The sequence below is a fragment of the Canis lupus genome, chromosome 8, assembly GCF_011100685.1.
Source record: "Canis lupus familiaris isolate Mischka breed German Shepherd chromosome 8, alternate assembly UU_Cfam_GSD_1.0, whole genome shotgun sequence".
Taxonomy (NCBI): domain Eukaryota; kingdom Metazoa; phylum Chordata; class Mammalia; order Carnivora; family Canidae; genus Canis; species Canis lupus.
Genome location: NC_049229.1, coordinates 63,404,384 through 63,424,463, shown reverse-complemented (window position 1 = coordinate 63,424,463; position 20,080 = coordinate 63,404,384). Strand labels below are relative to the sequence as shown.

Genomic DNA, 20,080 nt, shown 5'->3' with positions numbered 1-20,080 from the left:
GGCTTTAATCGTGGCTCGAGGAACAAGAACAACAAAGATGAGTTTTTATTGAACACTCACTGTGTACTGGGCGCTGTCCTCAACTCTCAACCTGTATCATCCTACTTAATGTTCTGACAACTAATTTACAGGGATAGGTTGCCTTATTATCATCCCTATGATCCTTGTTTTACAGATGAGGAAACTGAGGCACAGAGACATTTAAGGTACTTGCCCAAATTCGCCCACCATACAGTGGGATTCGATCCCAGGCAGCCTGACTCTGGAGCTGGTTCCAAACTCATTCTGCTGAGGAACCATGCATGTGATGATGAGGGTGTGTACCACCACGCCCCTGTTTGCTTTTGGAGGGCTCTGCTCCTTGTTTTTTTTTATAGCCAAGGGAGTCAGAGAGGTAAGAGAAGCAGCCCAGTGCTGCTCAGCGACAAAGTGGCCTAGCCAGGCTGGTTCCCCAGACTTTTGACTCCTCGTCCGGTGCTTGCTGAAAGCTGTGCTGGGCTTCACTCTGTGTGGGAATACCTGAGCCAGGTGTACTTCCACGGAGAGCGGGTGACAAGTCTTTGCTGGGAAAGGGAGGGCACAGGCTTAGCCCTGATCAAGCTCACAGCTGAGGCATTGAGGGCCTCCGGGAGGAGGACCCCGAGTGGGCTGAGGCTTCTAGGAGCCCTGTGTTGAACCATACTAGACCTCGAACCCTTGGTCCACTTTGCTCCCCTCCCCAGGCCACAGCAGCTCCAAGCTAAGCTGGTATCCCAAGTTTGGAAGGAGCGTCGGGCTGGAATTCCCAGGGAACACTGGGCTCCAGACCGGCTCTAGACTCTGCCACTCACTGCTGCATGGCCTCAGACGACTTCCAGGCCCTCTCTGGGCCTCTGATTCCCCTCTTATTGAGAAGGTTGGACAATTGGAGCAATTTAAAAAAATACTTAAAAAATATTTTTAGTAGTGTGTCTTTTAAACAAACAAACAAAAAATCTTACCCAGAATCTCCATATATGCGTAATGGACTCTATCCTTTACTGCAGCTGGAATGAGCAGGGAAAACTATAATCTCCTGATTCCTAACCCATCTAAGCTCTCCAAGGAAGAAAGAGTCTAGCTGGTTTTCAGGTGGGGTCTGAGTTGAAAATGTGAACAGTCCTTTCAGGGCCTGCCCCATGGAGCCCCTGTCCCTGTCCTTCTATGGTGCTGTTCCCTTGTGGCTGTGACTTGGCCGGGGCAGTAGGACATGATAATTACAGGTGTGGGCAGTGGCATCAAGAGTATTTGTGTCACGATTCCCATGTAATAGCTTTTGAGCAAGCCACACCTCCTTGTGCCTCTGTTTCCTTGTTTGTAAAGTGGGGGTGTTGGTACCTACCTCAAAGGTCGGTTGCAAAGACTCAATGAGCTGACCCTGAAAAGCACTTGACACTGTGCCTGGTATCCAGGAAGTACCCAAAATATGTGGGCTTTGCAGGGGCCTGAGTCTCATTCATCCTTGTGGGATGGAGCCTGAGGGGGACAAGGTAAGAACTCGCATGTGGCAGGGAGGAGTTCCAAGGCTGTTTGTGCCTGTGCACCTGCAAGGGGGGGGGGGGTGTCTGCCTTCTGCTAGATCAGTGAGACAAAGCTGGGACCTCAGGTGACTACACCGTGCCGCCAGGAGCTGGTGGCAGAAGCCCATCTTTCTGCTGCTCTTTACACTGACCACACACTCCCTGCCCCGTGAGCCCCGGCCCCAGCGCTGTGCAGGGGAGACCAGGACGCCGGGCGACCTGTCAAGTGCTTTACTTCCTTGCACAACCCAACGCTGCCCTCCGGGCTGGTGCCACCCCATCGTTATCGTGCAGAGCCTGTAACTTTGAGCTGGAAAGCTTGAGGTGCAAACCTGTGTGTTGTTTCCCTAATGGGGGAGATCAGGAAATATCAGAGCTGGACTTAGTCCCGTCCCCTCCCCCACGCCTGTCCCCTGGGAGTTGCCGGCCAGCCCTGGAGGTAGTGGGTTGCCCTGGTTCCCACTCCCAGGGGCAGGAATGAGGAGGAACCATTTATTTTTCAGAAAAGGCATTTCTAAGAAAAACAATGAAAGTTGGGAGAGTTGAGAATGGGTAGGCAGGTCTGACTGAATAGGGAGAGAACATTCTGGAATCTGGGAAGCGGTGGAAACAGGTGTCCAGAACAAGGGGCGCTCTTCACTCTCCTGTCACCTGTTGGCACCGCCCAAGGGAACACAGGATCCCGACCTGGCAAAGATCCTTTCTGTGCCCTCCTTCAAAGCACTGTGTATGTTAGGTCGGGGGCAAGGGAGGGTGCAGGACCCAAGGCCATTCATTCAACACTCAGCAAAAATTTACTGCACATCTGACAGGCAGATGCGTGACTGGCACCGACTATGCACATCTGTGCACAAAAATGACAAAACTTGCTGCCCTCACTCAGCCTCCATTCTCACGGGGACGTCACCACCAATGACTCTGCACTGAACCAGTTGCGCAGGACCACACAACCGCCAAAGGGTTGGCGGAGGATGGAGAGGGAACCCCGCAAATGTTCGAGATTTAACTTTCCACCAGGCAGCCCGGGGAGAGGGGACCCACGGTGAGAGCTAACTCGAGTTAGACCACAAAAAGCATGTGGCCTCTCTTGGACCCTGCAGGAGGGTTCCAGGGAGCCAGTCCCACGACGGGCTGGTCTGCCTTCCCAAATGTGAGACAAGGAAATCTAGAAGAGAAATCCTTTTGTGAGGCTGGGTTCCCCCAAGTCTCTGCTCACTGTTCAGATTAAACACGGCCTGCAGCCCCCGGAGAGGAGTAGATGGGCCAGGTTTCCAGCCAGCTGCCCACCGTGTGCTTCCCCAGGCCTGGGCTCTGAAAGCTAACATGTCTTCAGCTCAGACAGCAAGTGTTGTACCCCCGCAGCCTCGGGGGGCTGGGTGGGAAGGGCTCCCTGCTGCCATGGGAGGAGAAAGCAGTGGGTATGGTTCACAGGAAGCTGAGGCCAGGGCAGGGTGGGGGCCCTGGGCTTGGTGGGCGCTGCTGGTCCCAGCCCTGTCCTCACCATCCTCGGAGGGGGCAGAGAGCCCACCTCCTGGACGTGTCCTAGTTAGGAGACCTGTGGCAGGTCTGTGACCTCTGTGAGAGGCAGCCTCTAACGGCCTCCAGCAACCTGCCTCTTGTGTTCACACCACTGTGACCCTCTCCCCTCAAGCGTGGGCTCGACTTCAGTGGCCAGTTGCCACCTCTGAGAGTAGGACTGTGGCTTCTGTCCTGCTTGCTCCCCCTTCTCTGTCATCGGCCACCTGGTGGTCCAACAGCCAGCAGCCAGTGAAGAGCTCAGGCCCCCAGTCCCACAGCCTGTGAGGAACTTTTCCCAATGGCTACTTGCATGAGCCTGGAAGCTGAGTCTCTTCTGGTCAAGCCTTCAGACGAAGCCACAGGTCTGGCTGACAGCTGGACTGAAGCTTAGTGGAGAGACTGGAGCCAGAGGACACAACCCCGCCCAGATGCTTGACCCCAGGAATAATAAGGAGGTAATAAATGTTCATTATCTTCAGCAGAGTTTGGGGGTGACTTGTTACGCAGCCTCTGATGACTAATACAGCTTCTCTTGCTCTTAGCCACAGTTCACTTTTCTATGAAATGAGATTAATGATACTTGTATCTCTGGGGAACCGTGTGGGTGACCCCCCCATCACTTCCTCAGACCCCCGTTGGAGGCCCAGTGAGGCTTCCACCCCACCGTCTTCTCTATTGCTTTAGCCACACAAGACAATGTCTAATTGCAAACTCTGGCAAGTGCTGGAAAGAAAGAGGATAGCGTACGGTGGGAGCAGGTAACTGAGGGCTCTGGCCTTGTCTGGAGGTGAGTTTTGAGCTGAAATCTAAAGGATGGGTTGGAGGAGGTGTCATTTGTCCTCTTCCCTGCCCCCAGCATTAGTCTCTTTCTCAGCACTTCATGACTCCCGGCCCACCCTTGATCACAGGGCATGACTCCTCCTGTGTGCCTGCCTTGGGTAAGGTCCCAGAGGGCAGGGACCAGGTGACCACAGTACACTGAGCAGGGGGCTCGTGGCAGGTGTTGCTGTGGTCCTCCGGGCCGGAGACGAGCGTGCAGGGACTAGGGCAGGGCCCATAGAGCAGGGAAGTGTGCAGTGTCGGGAGAAGGCCGTATGGACAGGACCTGGTGGCGGGCTGGGTGTAGAATGGCAGGAGGGAGGGTCCAGGGTGACGCGAGGTCTGCTGGCCCAGGGGACAGGTGGGAGAGCCGGCAGGAGACAGCACGGGCTGTTAGCAGAGCTCGGTGCCCGAACAAATCCCATGAATCCCATCTCCCAGGACGTGAAAAATGGAAAAGTTCAGGGCTCTGTGATCCCTGGAAACTCCTTAGGCCTCTGGGGAGCCTGTGCTTACAGATAATGGAGGTGGTATGGGGTAAGTGCTGGCTCCCCCACTCTCCCGGCCCCTCCCCCCCCAGAGCTCCATCAGCCAGAACTGGAAGGACAGCAAACACACAGAACAGCTCCCTGGAGCATCTGCTGTCCTCAAAGATATGTTGTAGGTAGAAAACATGATTATATATATATGAATAACGTATTATGAAACACAATGCGAATCAGCTTTTAAAAATTTTTCAGATGAAACAAAAGTGCATAGCTGCTCTGTTCCCCTCAGGCCTGAGCACCAGGTTCCCGAAAGTCTGGGTTCACTCTCCTCTGCCGTTAGAGGAATTTGGGGGAAAGTTCTAGAAACTTGAGTTAGGAAAAGTGCCCTAGCTTTGAGGTCAGCCAGGCTTGGGTTCCGCCACTTGTTTGCTGTGTGACCTGGAGCCAGTTACTGCACCTCTCTGAGTTAAAGTATTCATTTCGGTTGTCTTAGAAAAACCCTGTCCCTCCCAGAAGGACTTTGAGGACATGTTCCTCTCGGACCGGCTTTCCGACTCATGATTCTTACCTTCTTACTACTTGCTGAAGGAGAATGAAAACTCGTTCATCTTCTAGGTGGCAGCTCCATTTGGAGCCCGTGGACTGGGGCTAATGTCCCCGCTCCTCCACTGAGCGGCTGTGTCGCCTTGGGCCAGCCACTTAACCGCGGAGCTGCAGCCTCCCCTTCTGTAACATGGAGCCAGAAAACTAAGGCTAGAGACCAGTGGAAACTAATTCAGAGCCAGAGTCCCCAAACGCGGACGAAAGGCAATAGTCAGGGGGCTGAGAACACTGGCTTCAGTCCTGAAGATGGTCCTGCAGGTGAATAAATTGGCAGGTAGCCTTTTTCTCAGGGACACCAAAGGGAGGATCTGTGAGATGCCAAGAAGAGTTAGTTTCCAATTAATCTTCCCAACTTTTCAATAAAGCTTTCTTTTTCCAGTTATAAAAGTGCACCATGCTCACTGCAGAAACTCCAGAGAATACACCAAAGTGTAGGGATACACCAAAGTGGGGGGCTCAGCGGTTGAGCGTCTGCCTTGGGCTCAGGGTGTGACCCCAGTGTCCTGGAATCGAGTCCCACATCAGGCTCCCCGCAGCGAGCCTGCTTCTCCCTCTGCCTGTGTCTCTGCCTCTTTCTCTCTGTGTCTTTCATGAATAAATAAATAAAAGCTTTAAAAAAATTATATTGGAATTTGAAAAATTATATAAAAGAGTGGAAGGATATGCACTAAACCAGTGCTTATCGGTGAGAGGATCATGATCCTCGGGAGGAGGCAGGTGTTAATAGCCACCTAGTGCAGCAGATTGAATCAGGGGTCCCAAGTTTTCACTGTCCCGCGGTGGTGTCCACTTCCACGCACTTACCGGAGGCTCTTGGTGGGCATCTCTCTCTCTCTCTCTCTCTCTTTTTTTTTTAAGGTTTTATTTCTTCATGAGAGACAGAGAGAGAGATGGAGAGAGAGAGGCAGAGACACGGGCAGAGGGAGAAGCAGGCTCCGTGCAGGGAGCCCAATGCGGGACTTGATCCCAGGTCTCCAGGGTCATGCCCTGGACTGAAGGCGGCGCTAAACCACTGAGCCACCCAGGCTGCCTTCCTCTCCATCTCTTGATGATGGGTTGGCCATGTGAATTGCTTTGGCCAATAGGATATTAGTAGGTTATGACATAATCAGAGGCTTAAAACATGATCTCCCCTGGCACCCCCCACCCCCCGCCACGGGTTTATCATCAGTGAGCTCTGCTATGGAGGGAACGTACCCCTAAGAACCCCTTGATTCTGGAGGGATAAGAAAAAAAATTTTGTGGCTTTCATGCTTCCAAAGTGCTTCCTGACCGAAGAGCAGGGCAACATAGACCAGGTTTTCTTCTTTTTGGGCATTTGCATACCCGGTATTTCTCACCCTATGCTGGGAGAGCCATCTCATTGGAACTGCCCAGTTCCTGCCTGGAACCACCTGGAACTGCCATAGCAACTGCCTGGCTATGAATGCAAATTTCTGGGCCCCACCTCAGAACCAGCACTTTCCAGAATAGGTTCCAGGCATCTCCGTGGTTAGCGACTGTCGTAGTAGTTTCAATGATGTGGAAGTTGGAAAGCAACCACTCAAAGGAACTGGAACGTCCCACTGTGTATAGTCTAGAAAGAGGACGTAATTTTATTTTCCCACCAAATGTCCAAGCTTTTCAGCACCAACCATTTGCCAATAAACCAACTTTCCCAGGATGGTGTGGAGGAAGAATTTTTCTCACACTTGAAGTTACTTAAAGCTGGAATCCGTTGGCAGGTAATGAGCTCACTGTGTCACAAAGTGTCCAAGCCCTGGACCACCTGGTGTCTTGGGGTCTTGGGGTCTCAGGATCTGATCGGGCAATCAGATGAGATGACATTTCATCAGGTACCTGACCCCTGCTTTTTTCTCCAAATGCACTTGAAGGCCTTTCTCCAGCTAACATGAAACCCAAGAAAAAGCACTTTAAAGGTACAGGGTTGGGGCTGAGATAGCTTTCTGTTTGACCACAAAGACCAGAAAGGATAAACCCCGGCGTTCTAGTACCTGCCTGCAGCAGCATCGCCAAGCCCAGCACCCTATCCGTCTATTTCATGACCCAAGCCCCTCTCAGTGGAGGCTGGGAGCTCCTGAAAGACCTGGCTGCCCATTGCAAATGTAGATTGGTGGCCAGGCCACTGCCACCCCAGGCACCTGTTCTGATCATCCTCTTCCCTCCCTGAGGAGTGTGACAAAATACCTGAAGTAGACCTCCAAATGCACACCCAGTGCCCAGCGTGCGGATGGCAGGGGGCAGGAGGACAACAGCCCCCCCACCCCAGGTGTCCTCACACCTGGAACAGCCAGGAAGCCAGAGAACCATGCCCTGGGCCTATAAAAAGGTATATGTCCCCTGCCACCCGGGAGGTTAGACAGGGTGGGGATGGTGCTCCCATGCTGCCAGGTCCAGTCTTGTCATGCAGATGGGACACTGAAGTCCAGTCAGGGGGAGGAGCAGAGCTGGCTTAGGCATTTGGGATTTGCTATTCCTCCAAAGCAGCAGTTCCCAAAGTGATCCCAGCACCTACAGCATCAGCATCTCTTGGGAATCACATTAGAAATGCAAATCCTCAGGCCTCTAAGACCCCAGGTTGTTCGATCAGAAGCACCTGGAGTAGGGCCACGCTCTGTGTTTTCGCAAGTCTTCCCAATGAATGTTGGAATCGAAGAACCATTGACCTAGCACATGCCCGCATCACAGGGGATTGATGGGATGCCTTAGATCTCTTTGGTGAGCAGACTGTCGTGGCAGAGGGAGAACCGGGAAAGGTTAAGAAGGTGGGAGCCTCCCTGCGAGGGACTGAGTACTCGAGTCCTCCCATCCCAAATCCACGTGATGAAATCCCAACCTCTGGTGTGTTAGGAGGTGGAGCCTTTGGGAGGTAAGTAGGTCCTGCAGGTGGAGCCCCCATGAGTGGGATTAGTGCCCTGCTAAGAAAGACCCCGTAGAGCGCCTCGACCCTGCCACCACGTGAAGACACAAGAATACGGCCATCTGAGAACAGGGAGTGGGCCCTCGCCATGCAACCAACCCACCAGTGCCTTGGTCTGGGACTTCCAGTCTCCATAAGTATGAGAAGTAAATGTCTGTGGTGTGAAGCCCTGGTCTACGGGCTTCTGGGATAGCAGCCCGAGTGGACCAAGGCACCCCTACATGTGGCCTCCAGACCCAAGCCCCAACCTTGGAGCCCGGTCCATGGACCCCATGAGGGGTCTACAGTCCACCTTCTCAGACCACCAGTCAGGCTCTTCATGCTCTGGCCAAACTGGAAGACCCTCCCCATTGTGTTCGCTTGACCTTCAGAGCCGTCCCACCACCTTGGCCTTCTCAAACCTGACTGGAGCCCGACCTGAGACGTTCACTTTACCCCAAAGGCCTGTGAGGTCAGAACTCAAAGCAATGGTCCCTCCTCGGCTCTCCTTTGGTGAAGCTGCACGTAGAGACCTGGCCACACTCAGTCTTATTATACGTACGTAGCTTCCCTGATTGACTTGGCAGCTACAACCCATTCAAGCTCCCACCTTCCCTCCCTCAGAGCTTCCTGACCCCTCTCCCAGCAACCCCTGAGAAACAGAGACCTTCTGTGTTTGTTGACTGCATAGCAGCATCTTTTCTGAAACTCTTCTTTGAAAGTCAATTTGCTGACCACTGTGGCAGCTCATCAGTTGCTCGTAACTGGCCCCTTTTACCCAAACCGATAAACCAACGCAGACTTCCAGAGCTAACTTCTTTCCAGGGCTGCAGGTGCTGCTAGGAGGATTTTACACCAGTGACACAGTAAAACCAAACCAGTGCCTTCCATGCAGACCCAGCTCTTCTGACACTGACCTAAAAATGCAGACTGGGGAGAGGGACTCCCTTAGACACTCTCTCACCCAATCCTACAGGTGGCAAAACCAGCCTGGGGAAGGGCTTTGCCTGGCCAACGTCTACCTGAGAGCAGCATTCACTTTAGGCAGCTCTGGAACTCTCAGGAAGGCAGCAGATCTGACTCAGGTATTCAGCTTCTGAGAACCAGTGATGAGATACCCCGAGCAGAAAATTCAGTCCCCCATCTACTGTGCTCCCCAGGCTGCTGTGGGCAAGGCCAGCTCCCATGCATCCTACGGCACTGGGTGGCTCTGTATGAGAGTGTCTGTGATTTGGATATCCCTAAAATCTGGGCATCTATCTACAACTCTTCTTAGACCCACTGATCACTGTGAGCATGTGACCTTAGCCCCCAGGAGTAGACCTCCCACCTGGCTGCTGGGTCCAACCGGGGAACACCCCCCCCCACACACACACACACCCCTTCCTCATTCCCAGCCTCCATGCCTGCTAATCCCTCAGGACAGGGAACAGCACCCACCCCCACCCCCAAGGCTGACTCCTGCCCACTTGGAGGTGCTGTGATGAGAAAAGAAGGTTGGACAGGTAAGAAGATGGTCATGATGCTGGCAGGGCTTGCATGGCCACTAGCTGGGTCAGTGCAGGCTGGAGCAGTCTGAAGTCTGGGTGCCTGGAAAAGGGGTTCTGGGAACTGAGTCTTGATCCCTTGGGCATTTCCCGAAGGATCTGGGGTATCTTCTGGGGTCCTTGAGACTGTCCCCTGACCAGCATACTCTGGGTTCCATGAGCAGTGAGATAAATCTTATTGTCTCCATTTTGTCCAACATAAATTCCTGGGAGGAAAACGAGATCTCTCTCACCTGCTGGTGCTTTGACACCCCTTCCCAAGGACCAAAGCACCATCAGAGGTGACCTACACCTTGGTTAACTTTCACAAGCATCCTGCAAAGGGTATGGTATCAGTGACACTTGGCCAATGGGCAAATTGAAGCTCAGTGAGGTTAAGCGACTTACCTGGAGCAGCACAGCCCACGGGTGGCCAAGCTGGATGGCGGAGTCCAAGTTCTGGTGTGGTTTCCTGAATGTGGTTGCTTGCCTCTTTTCACTGCTTCCTCCAGGAAGCCCACCCTGACTGCCCTCAGCTTCCCTCTCTGAGAGACATTCTTTTCATAAGGACCTTCCATCTCTGACTCTTTACCTAGCACAATGCTGAGCGACTCAATACGTCTTAGTTGCGTGATTGTTGCAGGAGACCCAGGGCACCCCTTGACATCACCGTGTAATTTCTTCCCTTTTCTTGGGAGGAAGATGAAATTAATGCACTGTGACTACTTAGACAAATGTGCCCCTATTGAAAACTACATCATTCATATCACAATGTGAATATGAATAACATGAGTTGTGCCCCAGGGGATGCCAACGATGTGAATGGTGTCCCCTGGAACCATGCCGCGGAGCAGCCCTGGTGCTGTCTGAGAGCTCGTGAGAAGTCCTTCTCAACAGAGATGCAGGCTTGCTGACTGTTGGCTGTTGCTATGACAACCCTGGGGCAGGGACACAGCCCCGCGTGTTCCAGAGGAACCGAACATCCTGTGTTTGAACATCAACACTGAGCCTGTGTCAAGTAAGGAGAGCAAATTGAGACCTAGAATGTGAAGCCAATATTGAAGTCCACCAACAGCAGAGTATGGAGAGGATGAGTCCCAGGCCAGCCAGTGAGCCTGGGTCACACCATGCCTGAAACCCACCCAGCCACTGAGCTTCTGCTTATGATGCAAACATACCTTAATAGAAGAGTTGAACCACCTCAAAAAAAAAAAAAAAAAAAAGAACAAAGTTGGAGGACTCACATCTCCCAATTTCAAGATTTACTACAAGGCTCCAGTAATCAAGACAGTGTGGTATTGGCATAGGATAAACATTTAGACCTATGCAATAGAATTAAGAGTCCAGAAATCTACCTTCACATTGGCAGTCAATTAATTTTAGACAAGGCAGCAGAGATAATTCAAGGGATAAAGGATAGTTTTTTTTCAGCAGTTGGTATGGGGTCAACTGAGTATCTTTATGCAAAAGAATGAAATCCAACCCCTATCCCATACCACAAACAAGTTAAGATGGATTGTAAACCTAAATATTGAAGCAAGAACTATAAATTTCTTATTAGAAAACTTAGGCGTATAGCTTCACGACTTTGGATTATAGCTTTTGCAATGGTTTCTTAGATGCAATGCCTAAAGACAAGTAGCCAAAGGATAAAACAGCTCAACTGGATTTCATCGAAATTAAAACCTCTTGTTCTACAAAGGGCACCAAATGAAAGGACAACCCACAGAAAGGGAGGAAATATTTGAAAACACATATATCTGATAATATTTATATCTAGAATATATCTTAGCACTCAACAATTAAAAAAAAACAATCCAATTTAAAAATGAGCAAAGGATTTGAACAGACATTTCTTCAAAGAAGAGATACAAATAACCAATCAGCACATAAAAGATGCTCAACTAAAAAAAAAAAAAAAAAAAAAAAAAAAAAAAAAAAAGATGCTCAACAACATTAGTCACCAGGGAAATGCAAAGCGAAATCACAGTGAGATATAACCTCACACCTCCTAGGATGGCTGAATTACAAAAGACGGATGATACCCCGCGTGGACAGGATGTAGAGAAACTGGAACCCTCACTTCATCATGGGATTGTGAAATCGTGCAGCCACTCTGGAAAACAGTTTGGCAGTTCCTCAACATGTTTAATATACAGTTACCATACGATTCAGCAATTCTACTCCTGGGTATCTAGCCAAGACCACTGAACTCCTATGTCCACACTAAAACCTGGGCACAAACATCACAGCAGCATTACTCACAATAGCCAAACACCCCCAAACAACCCAAACGTCCATCAACTCATGGATAAAGGAAATGTGGTGTTTCCATACAGTGGAATATTATCCAGCCCCCAAAGGGAATGAAGTATTGATTCATACTATGACATGGATCGACCTTGAAAACATTATGCCAAGTGAGAGAAACCAGATGCAGAATGTACCTTTTTGGGGTGAAGAAATGTTCTGGGTAGTAGTGATGGTTGCCGGGTTCTGACTGAACCAAAAACGCAAACGTGGAGGTTTATGCTTTAAAGGGAAAATGAAAAAAATAAAAATAAAAAATAAAAGGGAAAATGGTATGGCATGTGGATTGTATCCCAGTAAAGACATTATTAAAGAGAAAAGAAAGACATGCTCTGTGGTCAGTGGAAGCCAGTGTGACAACATGTCCCCTGTACCAAAGCATCGATACAGGGCAGGTGGGGGCCTGGTCCTGGGGGGCAGTGAGACGGGGAAGCCCAGGGAACTCAACCGAGAGTCTGAGCCTTCAACTGAGGACCCTGCAAGAGAGAGGCTCCCTCAGTCACAGAACTGCGGTCCTCCCAGAGCACACATGGGAGTGTAAATGTGGGGCCATCCCCGTGGTATCTCAGTATGTTTGTCTGCAGGTGCTTCACATGTATTGTTAGGTGTACAGAGAGTGCACGAATGTCCATGTGTGTGATGTGCAGGGTGTGGCCACAGAGAAAGGCCAGGCTGGGCAGCAGTTCCTTTGCACCTCCCTTTGATCCTCCACCAGATGAGAGCTCACTACAAGTTTGTTGAGTGACTAATAGAGACCTCAAGAGCTACTGCCCCAGGAGCCCGTGTAGCCATGGAGGGACTGGCTCCTGGGGGCTGAATGCGAATGCACCATGAGCTGAGCCCCAGGATAGGCCGAGGTTGGAGGCCAGCCTGGGGCGGCAGGGAGTCCTCACCTGAATCAGGTCGAGCTTAGAGAAGAGGCCCATGGTCCTGGGCGTGCTGCGGGCAGAAGGGGAACACTGCCGGACCATGCTGTCGATGGCCATTTGCACGTAGTTGAGCAGCTGGTTCTGCAAGAGGAAGAAGAGGAGCAGGAAGAGGAGGAGGAGGAAGAGGAGGTTCTGGTCCTCTCCCAGCATCCCCCTCACCCCCAGCTTGCTCAGGCAGGAGAAGCCACCTTCTCATCCCAGTCTGTGCTCTCCCCCCACCCCGCCCCAAGGGCCTTGGATGAGTCCCTCCCAGGTCAGGGCCTGAGCATTCTTCCCAGCCATGAGGGACATTGAATGACCTTCCCAGGGGGTCCTCCTGGCTGGAGACACCTGTGGTCCACACCTGGGGCAGGGGCTGGGAAGGGTCATGGAGGAACCCGGAGCCCCTCACTCTGGGCAGCACTGGAGGCCTAGACTTCAGGTCTTCAGGGCTGTGTTCAGTGGTGGCGGCCTTGCTTCCCATCTTGAAGAGAAAGATCCAGAAGGGGCTCTATAAACAGTGGCCAATCCACTCCGTCTCTAAGCCCCTTGGCTGGAGGTCGGCAACATGTAGACCCCAACCCCCTTGTCTTCCAAATTAGGATCACACGGGGACTGAGAGGGCCTTGCATTTGCTGCCCACATTCTGTCCCGGTGGAGTGCACCCCTGGCCTTGGCCCTGGTGTCTTCCCAGCAGCCCCTGGGGCTGGGAGGGCACAGGCTCTGGTTTAAGTGAGGACCCAGGGGCCAGAGGGTAACTTGTTCCCATTCCGAAGGCCAGGAAGGAGCAGCTGGAGAGTTTAAGCCCAGAAATCCTGGCCCCTGGTCATGAACTTTGGCCATGACTTCCCCTTTGTGAACATTACTTTTCTCATCTGTGAAATAGATAACAGGTAAGAACCCACCCACGTTGAGGGGTGCCTATCCCAGGGTAGGCCCTGGGCTAAGCTCTGCCGGGTGATGAGCACAGAGACTTAACCATTACTGGCGATGGTGCATAATAACCACTCACTTAAATGCCACTGTCCTATCATTAACCACAGGAGGACTGGGTGAGCACCCAGCATACGCCAGGCTCTGGGACTGGGCCGGGGGATCCCAGCTCTGGTTCTTGGCAGAGCTTGGCTCTAAACTCTCTGTGCCTTCAGATTTCCTAACTGTAATCTCTGCCCCATCTTAGAGAAGCCCCTTCAAAGCAGTCACCAGGGCGAGGCAAGCGGGGTGTGTGATCTGCGTGTGGTGGGGGTGATGCTTCTTGAGGAGACAGCAGCCCCCAGCCCTGCCCCACCGCCATCCCGCAGACTGGACTCACACTGTAGCTGCCCATGTCTTTCTGGGAGGTGACACGGTGTTCCAGTTGCAGCCACTGCTTCTGCTGGTGGTGACACCGCTTCTGCAGCTGACACAGTTGGATCTTGAGGCTCTGCGATGGGAGAGGTTGGGTCACCCGGGCACAGCTGGGACATCTGCCCTGGGCCTGGTCCCGCCGCCCCCACCCAGGTGCTCACTGCCCTGGGGAGGTCTGAGCCATGGTGAGGGTGGGCAGAGGGGAAGTTCTGGATCTTCCAGCTGTTCAAGGCATCAGGAAATACCCGACAAGGCATCCAGGCTGACTGGGGTTTGCATGTTGACTCGCTCCCCCAGAGCCCCCTTTCCTCCCATAACCAGACCCAAGGGTCTCCCCCCTTGTGGCCTTGGGGGGCTGCCCGGAGGGTACCAGCGAGCAAGGCTGTGGGTGGCCTCCCATGGCTCAGCCTGCTCTGCACTGGGCTGTGCTGGCTGCAACCCCAGTGAGGCCCTGTGGGTGGGTTTGGACATGGGACATACACAGGTGTCCTCACTTCTCCTCGTCTCAGTCTCCTCCCCTGGAAAGTGGGAAGAAGAGTGCAACTGCGTCTAAGATGCGAAATTTAAGGTGGTATCGAAAACCCAGCTTATGTTTAAAACGAAGATAAATTAAGATAAATCATATTTTAATCCAACATTTATTTAAAAAAATCAAAGTTAGGGTCGCCTGGGTGGCTGGGTTGGTAAAGTATCTGCCTTCGGCTCAGGTCATGATCCTGCGGTCCTGGGACCAAGCCCCATGTTGGGCCCCCTCCTCAGCAGGGAGTCTGCTCCTCCCTCTGCCTCTGCCCCTGCTTGTGCTCTCTCTCGCTCTCTCTCTCCAATGAATAGAAAAATCATAGTTTTTAAAGACTCATAGTTAATACAAAAATTCCATGAGGGACAAAATATTAACATTTTAAATAAAGATGGGATCCAACGAATGCTCCCCTCGTCTCCCCTTGTCTCAGCCCTAAGAATTGAAGCACTTATCTTCAGGTGCTGGGGTGAGATAGATTTATTTATTTATTTATTTATTTATTTATTTATTTATTTATTTATTTATTTATTTATTTATCTTAAAGATTTTATTTATTCATGAGAGACACAGAGAGAGGCAGAGACACAGGCAGAGGGAGAAGCAGGCTCCATGCAGGGAGCCCGACGCGGGACTCGATTCCGGGTCCCCAGGATCAGGCCCTGAGCCAAAGGCAGACGCTCAACCGCTGAGCCACCCAGGCTTCCCTGGGGTGAGATTTAAATGAGGCAAAAAAGCAGGTAAAGTGCATCTCACCCTGCCCTGCCCAACCCTAAAGGGTCCGGGTCTCCCAAGGAAGACAGGTGCAAAGTGCTGTAGGTGTTCAGTGCGGCCACCAGGGGGCAGAGACTCGCCGCAAACATCACGAAATGGCCCTTGGCAAGAATCCAGCCACCCTCAGCCTGCCTCTCCAGGTCCCCTTCCCCTCCGTGGTGGTCCCAGGCCCCAGTCGCAACACGCAGGGTCATCCTGCCAGGCCTCTGCCTGGGCAGTTTCTCCTGGCTGGAATGCCCAGGCCTCCTGGCGAAAGTTCTATTTATTTTAAGATTAACCAAAAAGGAGAGAGGGGGGACTTCAGGGCACCTACTTGGTACAGCTGGTGTTCAGTGCTCATGGCCACCTACTAACTAGGTTGCATTGCCATGTGACAGATAGGGAAACCGAGGCTCAGAGAGGGTCCACACTTGCGCAGGATCATGCAGCTGGAGACCGAAATGGAACGCGAACTGGTCTGTTTGAATCTAGGACTCGGGGCTTTTCTACCACCAAGAACACCTTTGAAACAAGCTAAGCTTCTGGAGAAACCCCGAGCCAGCCAGCAGACAGGGAAAGGAAGGGGGAGAAAGGGCAACAGGACAAGGCTCTGGAGTGTCACCTCTCAGCCCCACCCAGACCCTCTCAGCAGCCCACCGCTGCTCCAAGGCCTCCCTGGGGTGCAGAGGGACGGGCCACCCTCTGTCTCCAGTTCTATGGCCTCAGGGCAAGGGACCAGGCTTCGGAGAGCTGTTACCGGGATAAGAGCCCTGTGGCTCTCCTCTAGAGACTCCAGCCTCTGGCAGATGACCTGTTTCATCTCGGAGAGGGCCTCCAGATGCTTCTGGACGTCCTGGCTGACTATGAAGAGCTTCTCGTAATGCTCCACCATGGTCCCCACCAGCGCCTCATCTGGCTCCTCCCCTTCGTAGTGACCTGTGGAGACAGGGCCATGGCGGGATGGGTGGTGACAGACAGCCCAGCCCTCACCTGCCCCCTGCAGGGGTGATGCCCACGACGTGGATGAGACCTACGTCCTGAAATTCCAGCTGGAGCCCACAGTTGAGAGGTGCCAGGCAACCCATGCAGGCCTTACCCCAGGACAGCAGGACCCGTCCGCGGCTGTTCAGCACCATCACCACCTCCTGCCTCTTCAAGAGAAAGGCCACCTGGCAGCGGAGAACCCAGATTCTAGAGCCAGGATGCCCAGTGACACGGTCCCCAAGGAGAAAGTGCTAACCGCGGGAGCCCGCAACAGGAATTATTGCTGTCGTGAGCGGCAGGGTCCCCAGCTTTGGAGGAAACCCATCCTGGATGGGTTGAGCAGGGTTGAATTGCCAAATTAGGAAGCCCCCTGCCCCGTACTATGAGGTTGCCTTAGAAGCAGCCCTGAGTGCCGAGTCTGCTTCAAGCCCCATGCTGACCCGGAGCCTTCACCCCTCCTTGGCTTGGTGCTCAAAGCTTCCTGATGTTAATCAAATCTCCCAGCACCCCTGCCAGGCCCTGGTGCCCCACTGGAACTCGCCATCCCTCAGTTCACCACGCAGGGCTGTGGCTCCGGCCTACATGTGTGCTGTTCCCTGCGCCCGCAATGCCATTCCCCTTCGCTGAACTCACTTGCGCCCCAGGAGAGGCCGCCTCTTCCATGAAGCCTTCCTGAGCTTCAGGACAGAGTTTTGGGGGCTCTCATCTCCATAGCACTTGTCACAGCGGCTCTGAAGTCAGACCAGAGTCAGACCCAGCGCCACCACTTCCTGGCTGGGCATTTGGGGCAAGTTCCTTAGCCCCTCTGAGCCTGGGTAACACAAGGCTCAGAAGCTCATACAAAGGGGTAAAAAAATATTTACTGAAGAGCTTAGCCACAAAGTAAATAGTTAATAAGCAGGAATAGTTATTGTTGATGATGTTGAGATAATGATAATAAAAATAATATTTGTGGGCAGCCCGGGTGGCTCAGCGGTTTAGCGCCGCCTTCAGTCCAGGGCGTGATCCTGGGGACCCGGAATCGAGTCCCACGTCGGGCTCCCTGCGTCTTCTCTGCCTGCGCCTCGGCCTCTCTCTCTCTCTGTGTCTCTCATGAATAAATAAATAAAATCTTTAAAAAAATAATAATATTTGTTCCCCTGCCCTTTCCTAACAAGTTTCTGGCACTGACAACAGCAGGCTCCGGGACTAATCAAGATAAAACAAAACACAAAGCCCATTTCTGGTGTCCGTGCAATTTTTGTCGATAACGGCAAAACAAAAAACAAAACCAAGGACACGCAAAATCATAGCAATCATGGCTTGCACTCAGTGGGTCGTGATCCACAGCACGGACTTATGAAGGATGAGTTCGTCCGACCCGCACAACAGGTGCTGCTCCCCTAGTCACAGAGCAGGAAACCGGGACCTGGGGAACTCGCCACAGGCCCCCCCCCGGCAGCGCTGGTGGCTCGCTCAGCACCTGTGCCCCTCAAACCCCCGCGGCATCGGCCTCCGTGGGTCTTCATTCTGCAGACGGAGTCTGGGCTCACTCTGGTTCCAAGGCTGGAGCGGCAGCGGAGAGGAAGGGCCATACGTACCCTTGGGGATTTTCTCAAGGACCTTCATCAGGTAGTCTTCAAAAAGCTTGTGCTTCTCCACCTCTCTCTCCAGCCTCCTCTGCCTGCAGAGACATCTCGTGACAGCAAGAGGCAGACCCAGGAACGTGGTTTGGGGGCTCCCAGGCCGTGACCTCTTGCAAGGCCACTCTCCGTGGATCGCCTGCGCAGACCTGCCCTGGCCGGGCCTCTAACCCTCACCCCCGGCCGTGGACCGCTGACCTAAGCCTCTCCACCCCATTTCCTGCCGAGTAAACTGAGCCACAGTTCGAAGGAAGAGCTGCCATCGTCAGGCCATGAGGAAGGGGCACGGGGAGGGTGGAGTCCAGCCCTTCGGGTGGGACCTGGCCAGAGGCCTCACCCCTGTGCTTGGGTCTGTAAGGACAGTAAGGAGAGCCCCTCCCTCTCAGGCTGGCCCAGACCATGCACAGGGTGCCCAGGACATAGTGAGCCCTCGATCCGAGGTGGGGGGGACCAGCACCCCCGGAGGGGGGACGACTGTGTGCTGCTGCCCAGCCGTGCAGGCCCAGGCCAGCCCCCGAGCAAGCTGAGTCCCCGCTGGGCCACCTGTTCTGAGTTCAGTCAAGGGCAGCGGTCAAGGACCAAGGCAGAGCAGGACCCGCCCTGGCCGGCTGGCTGAGCCTCCAGGGAAGTGGGGGGTGACTGCTCAGCACCCCAAGGCAGGCCTCTCTGCCTCTCGGGCCCCACTGGACTGTACCCATTCGGTCCTGGAGAATGCCGGGAAAACCCATCTTGCTCCACAAATACCATGTGGACCCTGCACACCACGGTGCTAAGCCTCAGTGGGGTCGGAAGCCCTACTAGAATCTGATGGCAGAGTTGGACCTTTTCTCCATAAAATTGCTCAGAGACACAGCCTTTTGTATCTGATTCAGGCTTTCACGGGGAGCCTGAAGTTGACAGGCTGCCTGAGGGGTGAGGACCCAGGGGTGGAGGGGGGACAGCCTCGCGGGTTGACTTTAGAGGGGCTGAGCTGACAGGTGCAGGGGAGGGCCACCGGCAGGCCTGCCTCCGTGACAGGAGACTAAGCCCACAGGGTCCGAGCTCGAGGGGCAGGAGCCCAGCCGCCCACTGCCCTCCCCACCGCTGTCCCTCCTGTTTATGTCCAGGGATCGCCCCCTCGTCGTCCCCTCCCTGCCTGGCCCCCAGGTGCGTTTGCTCCGTTCCAGCCCCTTAGCCCACTGTGGGTGGTACTGGGCCTGGCGCAGGGGCACAGCGGGGCCTGGCTCGTCTCGTACTTTGCCTGGAGCCGCCAGAGTTCCTGTAACAGCATCTGCAGGTCCCTGTCTTTGTCGCCGGTAGCGCTGGGGCCAGCCCCCTTGTTGGTGTCCATGGCCACGGCGTCGCCCCTCACCACCGTCGTCCCGCTGCAGGACAAGGCCCACGTGGGCCAGGTGGGAAGAGGAGGGACAGCAGTGGCAACCGGCAGGGTGACAGTTTCTCTCCTGATCTCCGCAGTTGTCCCCCGGAAGCCAGGTCACATCCCCACTTCATGGAAAAGGAAACAGAGGCTCAGAGGGGGCTGGTGACCAGCTCAGGGACATACAGCAGGACTGGATATGGACTTGAGGCTCACTGAGGCCAATGTCTGGGGTCTTTGAGCTACGGCCCCAGCCCTGGAGAGGCCGGATTTGCCTTTGTTGTAGTGGCGTTATTGCGCTGGCCACCCTGTAACTGGGACGACCCCATCACCACAAGTCCTAGGGGCGCCAAGAAGCCCAGGACTTCCAACAGGTGATTTCCAATAGTGTTCCGGAGACCGTCCCAGGGCCAGGGCTGGGGGCTGGCTCCGAAAGCAGCGCTCGTGGGGAGGAGAGCTTCGTCCCTGTCCTAGCCCCGGCCTCCACCCATTCGTGCATTCAGCAGCATCACATACTCGCGTGTGCAGAGCTCGGCAAAGCTGCGTGGGGGCCGAGACAGACGCTTTGAATGAGCTCGTGGTCCGGCTGGAAGGTTGCCTACCTAACGGCTGGATTCCGCACAGCCTGGCAAAGAGCTCCGGGACCGCTTGCCTACGTCTGGTTCCCAGTTATGGCCCAAAGGAGAAGGAAAGTCTCCCTAGGCCTGCCATGCACTGGCCACCTGCTAGACCAGCACAGGGACAGAGCAGAGAGAGGAGGGAGGGGCTGCACGGTCAGCTCTGGGTCCGAGCATCAGACCTGGGGACACGAGCACGGGGAAGGAGCAGGGGCCCCACTTGCACTCACTAGTGGCTCCAGGAGCACAAAGCTACCCCTGGGCTGTGACCTCA

At 53.8% G+C, this 20,080-nt stretch overlaps 1 protein-coding gene across 9 annotated transcripts; it reads right to left on the bottom strand.

The window, feature by feature from the left end:
- Positions 1-1,889: 1,889 nt before the first annotated feature.
- CCDC197 (coiled-coil domain containing 197) lies at positions 1,890-20,045 on the bottom strand. Of its 9 annotated transcripts, none has more exons than XR_005363716.1 (9): positions 19,706-20,045; positions 19,068-19,317; positions 17,791-17,873; positions 15,984-16,162; positions 13,922-14,032; positions 12,974-13,093; positions 12,595-12,711; positions 4,932-5,089; positions 1,890-3,613 (listed from the first exon to the last, which is right to left on the bottom strand). XR_005363716.1 is itself a non-coding variant. In XM_038545610.1 (9 exons), exons 2-9 carry the CDS (start codon positions 19,160-19,162, stop codon positions 6,668-6,670), a joined length of 888 nt encoding a protein of 295 aa, XP_038401538.1. In that variant the 5' UTR covers positions 19,163-19,317; positions 19,706-20,045; the 3' UTR covers positions 6,143-6,667. The 9 variants fall into 9 exon arrangements, 8 of the variants coding, with proteins under 8 accessions (XP_038401543.1, XP_038401538.1, XP_038401541.1 ...); XM_038545610.1 differs by lacking the exons at positions 1,890-3,613; positions 4,932-5,089 and adding exons at positions 6,143-6,765; positions 11,839-11,923; XM_038545615.1 differs by lacking the exon at positions 1,890-3,613 and having other exon boundaries at positions 4,632-5,089.
- Between the last annotated feature and the right edge of the window lie 35 nt (positions 20,046-20,080).

What these genes read in the sequence shown, in the direction of transcription:
- CCDC197 (XM_038545608.1), bottom strand. Translation starts at nt 19,162, where the DNA reads ATGGACACCAACAAGGGGGCTGGCCCCAGCGCTACCGGCGACAAAGAC. An exon ending in CCTTGAGAAAATCCCCAAGG is followed by an intron (nt 16,163 to 17,790) that starts GTACGTATGGCC and finishes CTGTCTCCACAG; the next exon opens with GTCACTACGAAGGGGAGGAG. An exon ending in CTTCCCAGCCCCTGCCCCAG is followed by an intron (nt 12,712 to 12,973) that starts GTGTGGACCACA and finishes TTCCTCTTGCAG; the next exon opens with AACCAGCTGCTCAACTACGT.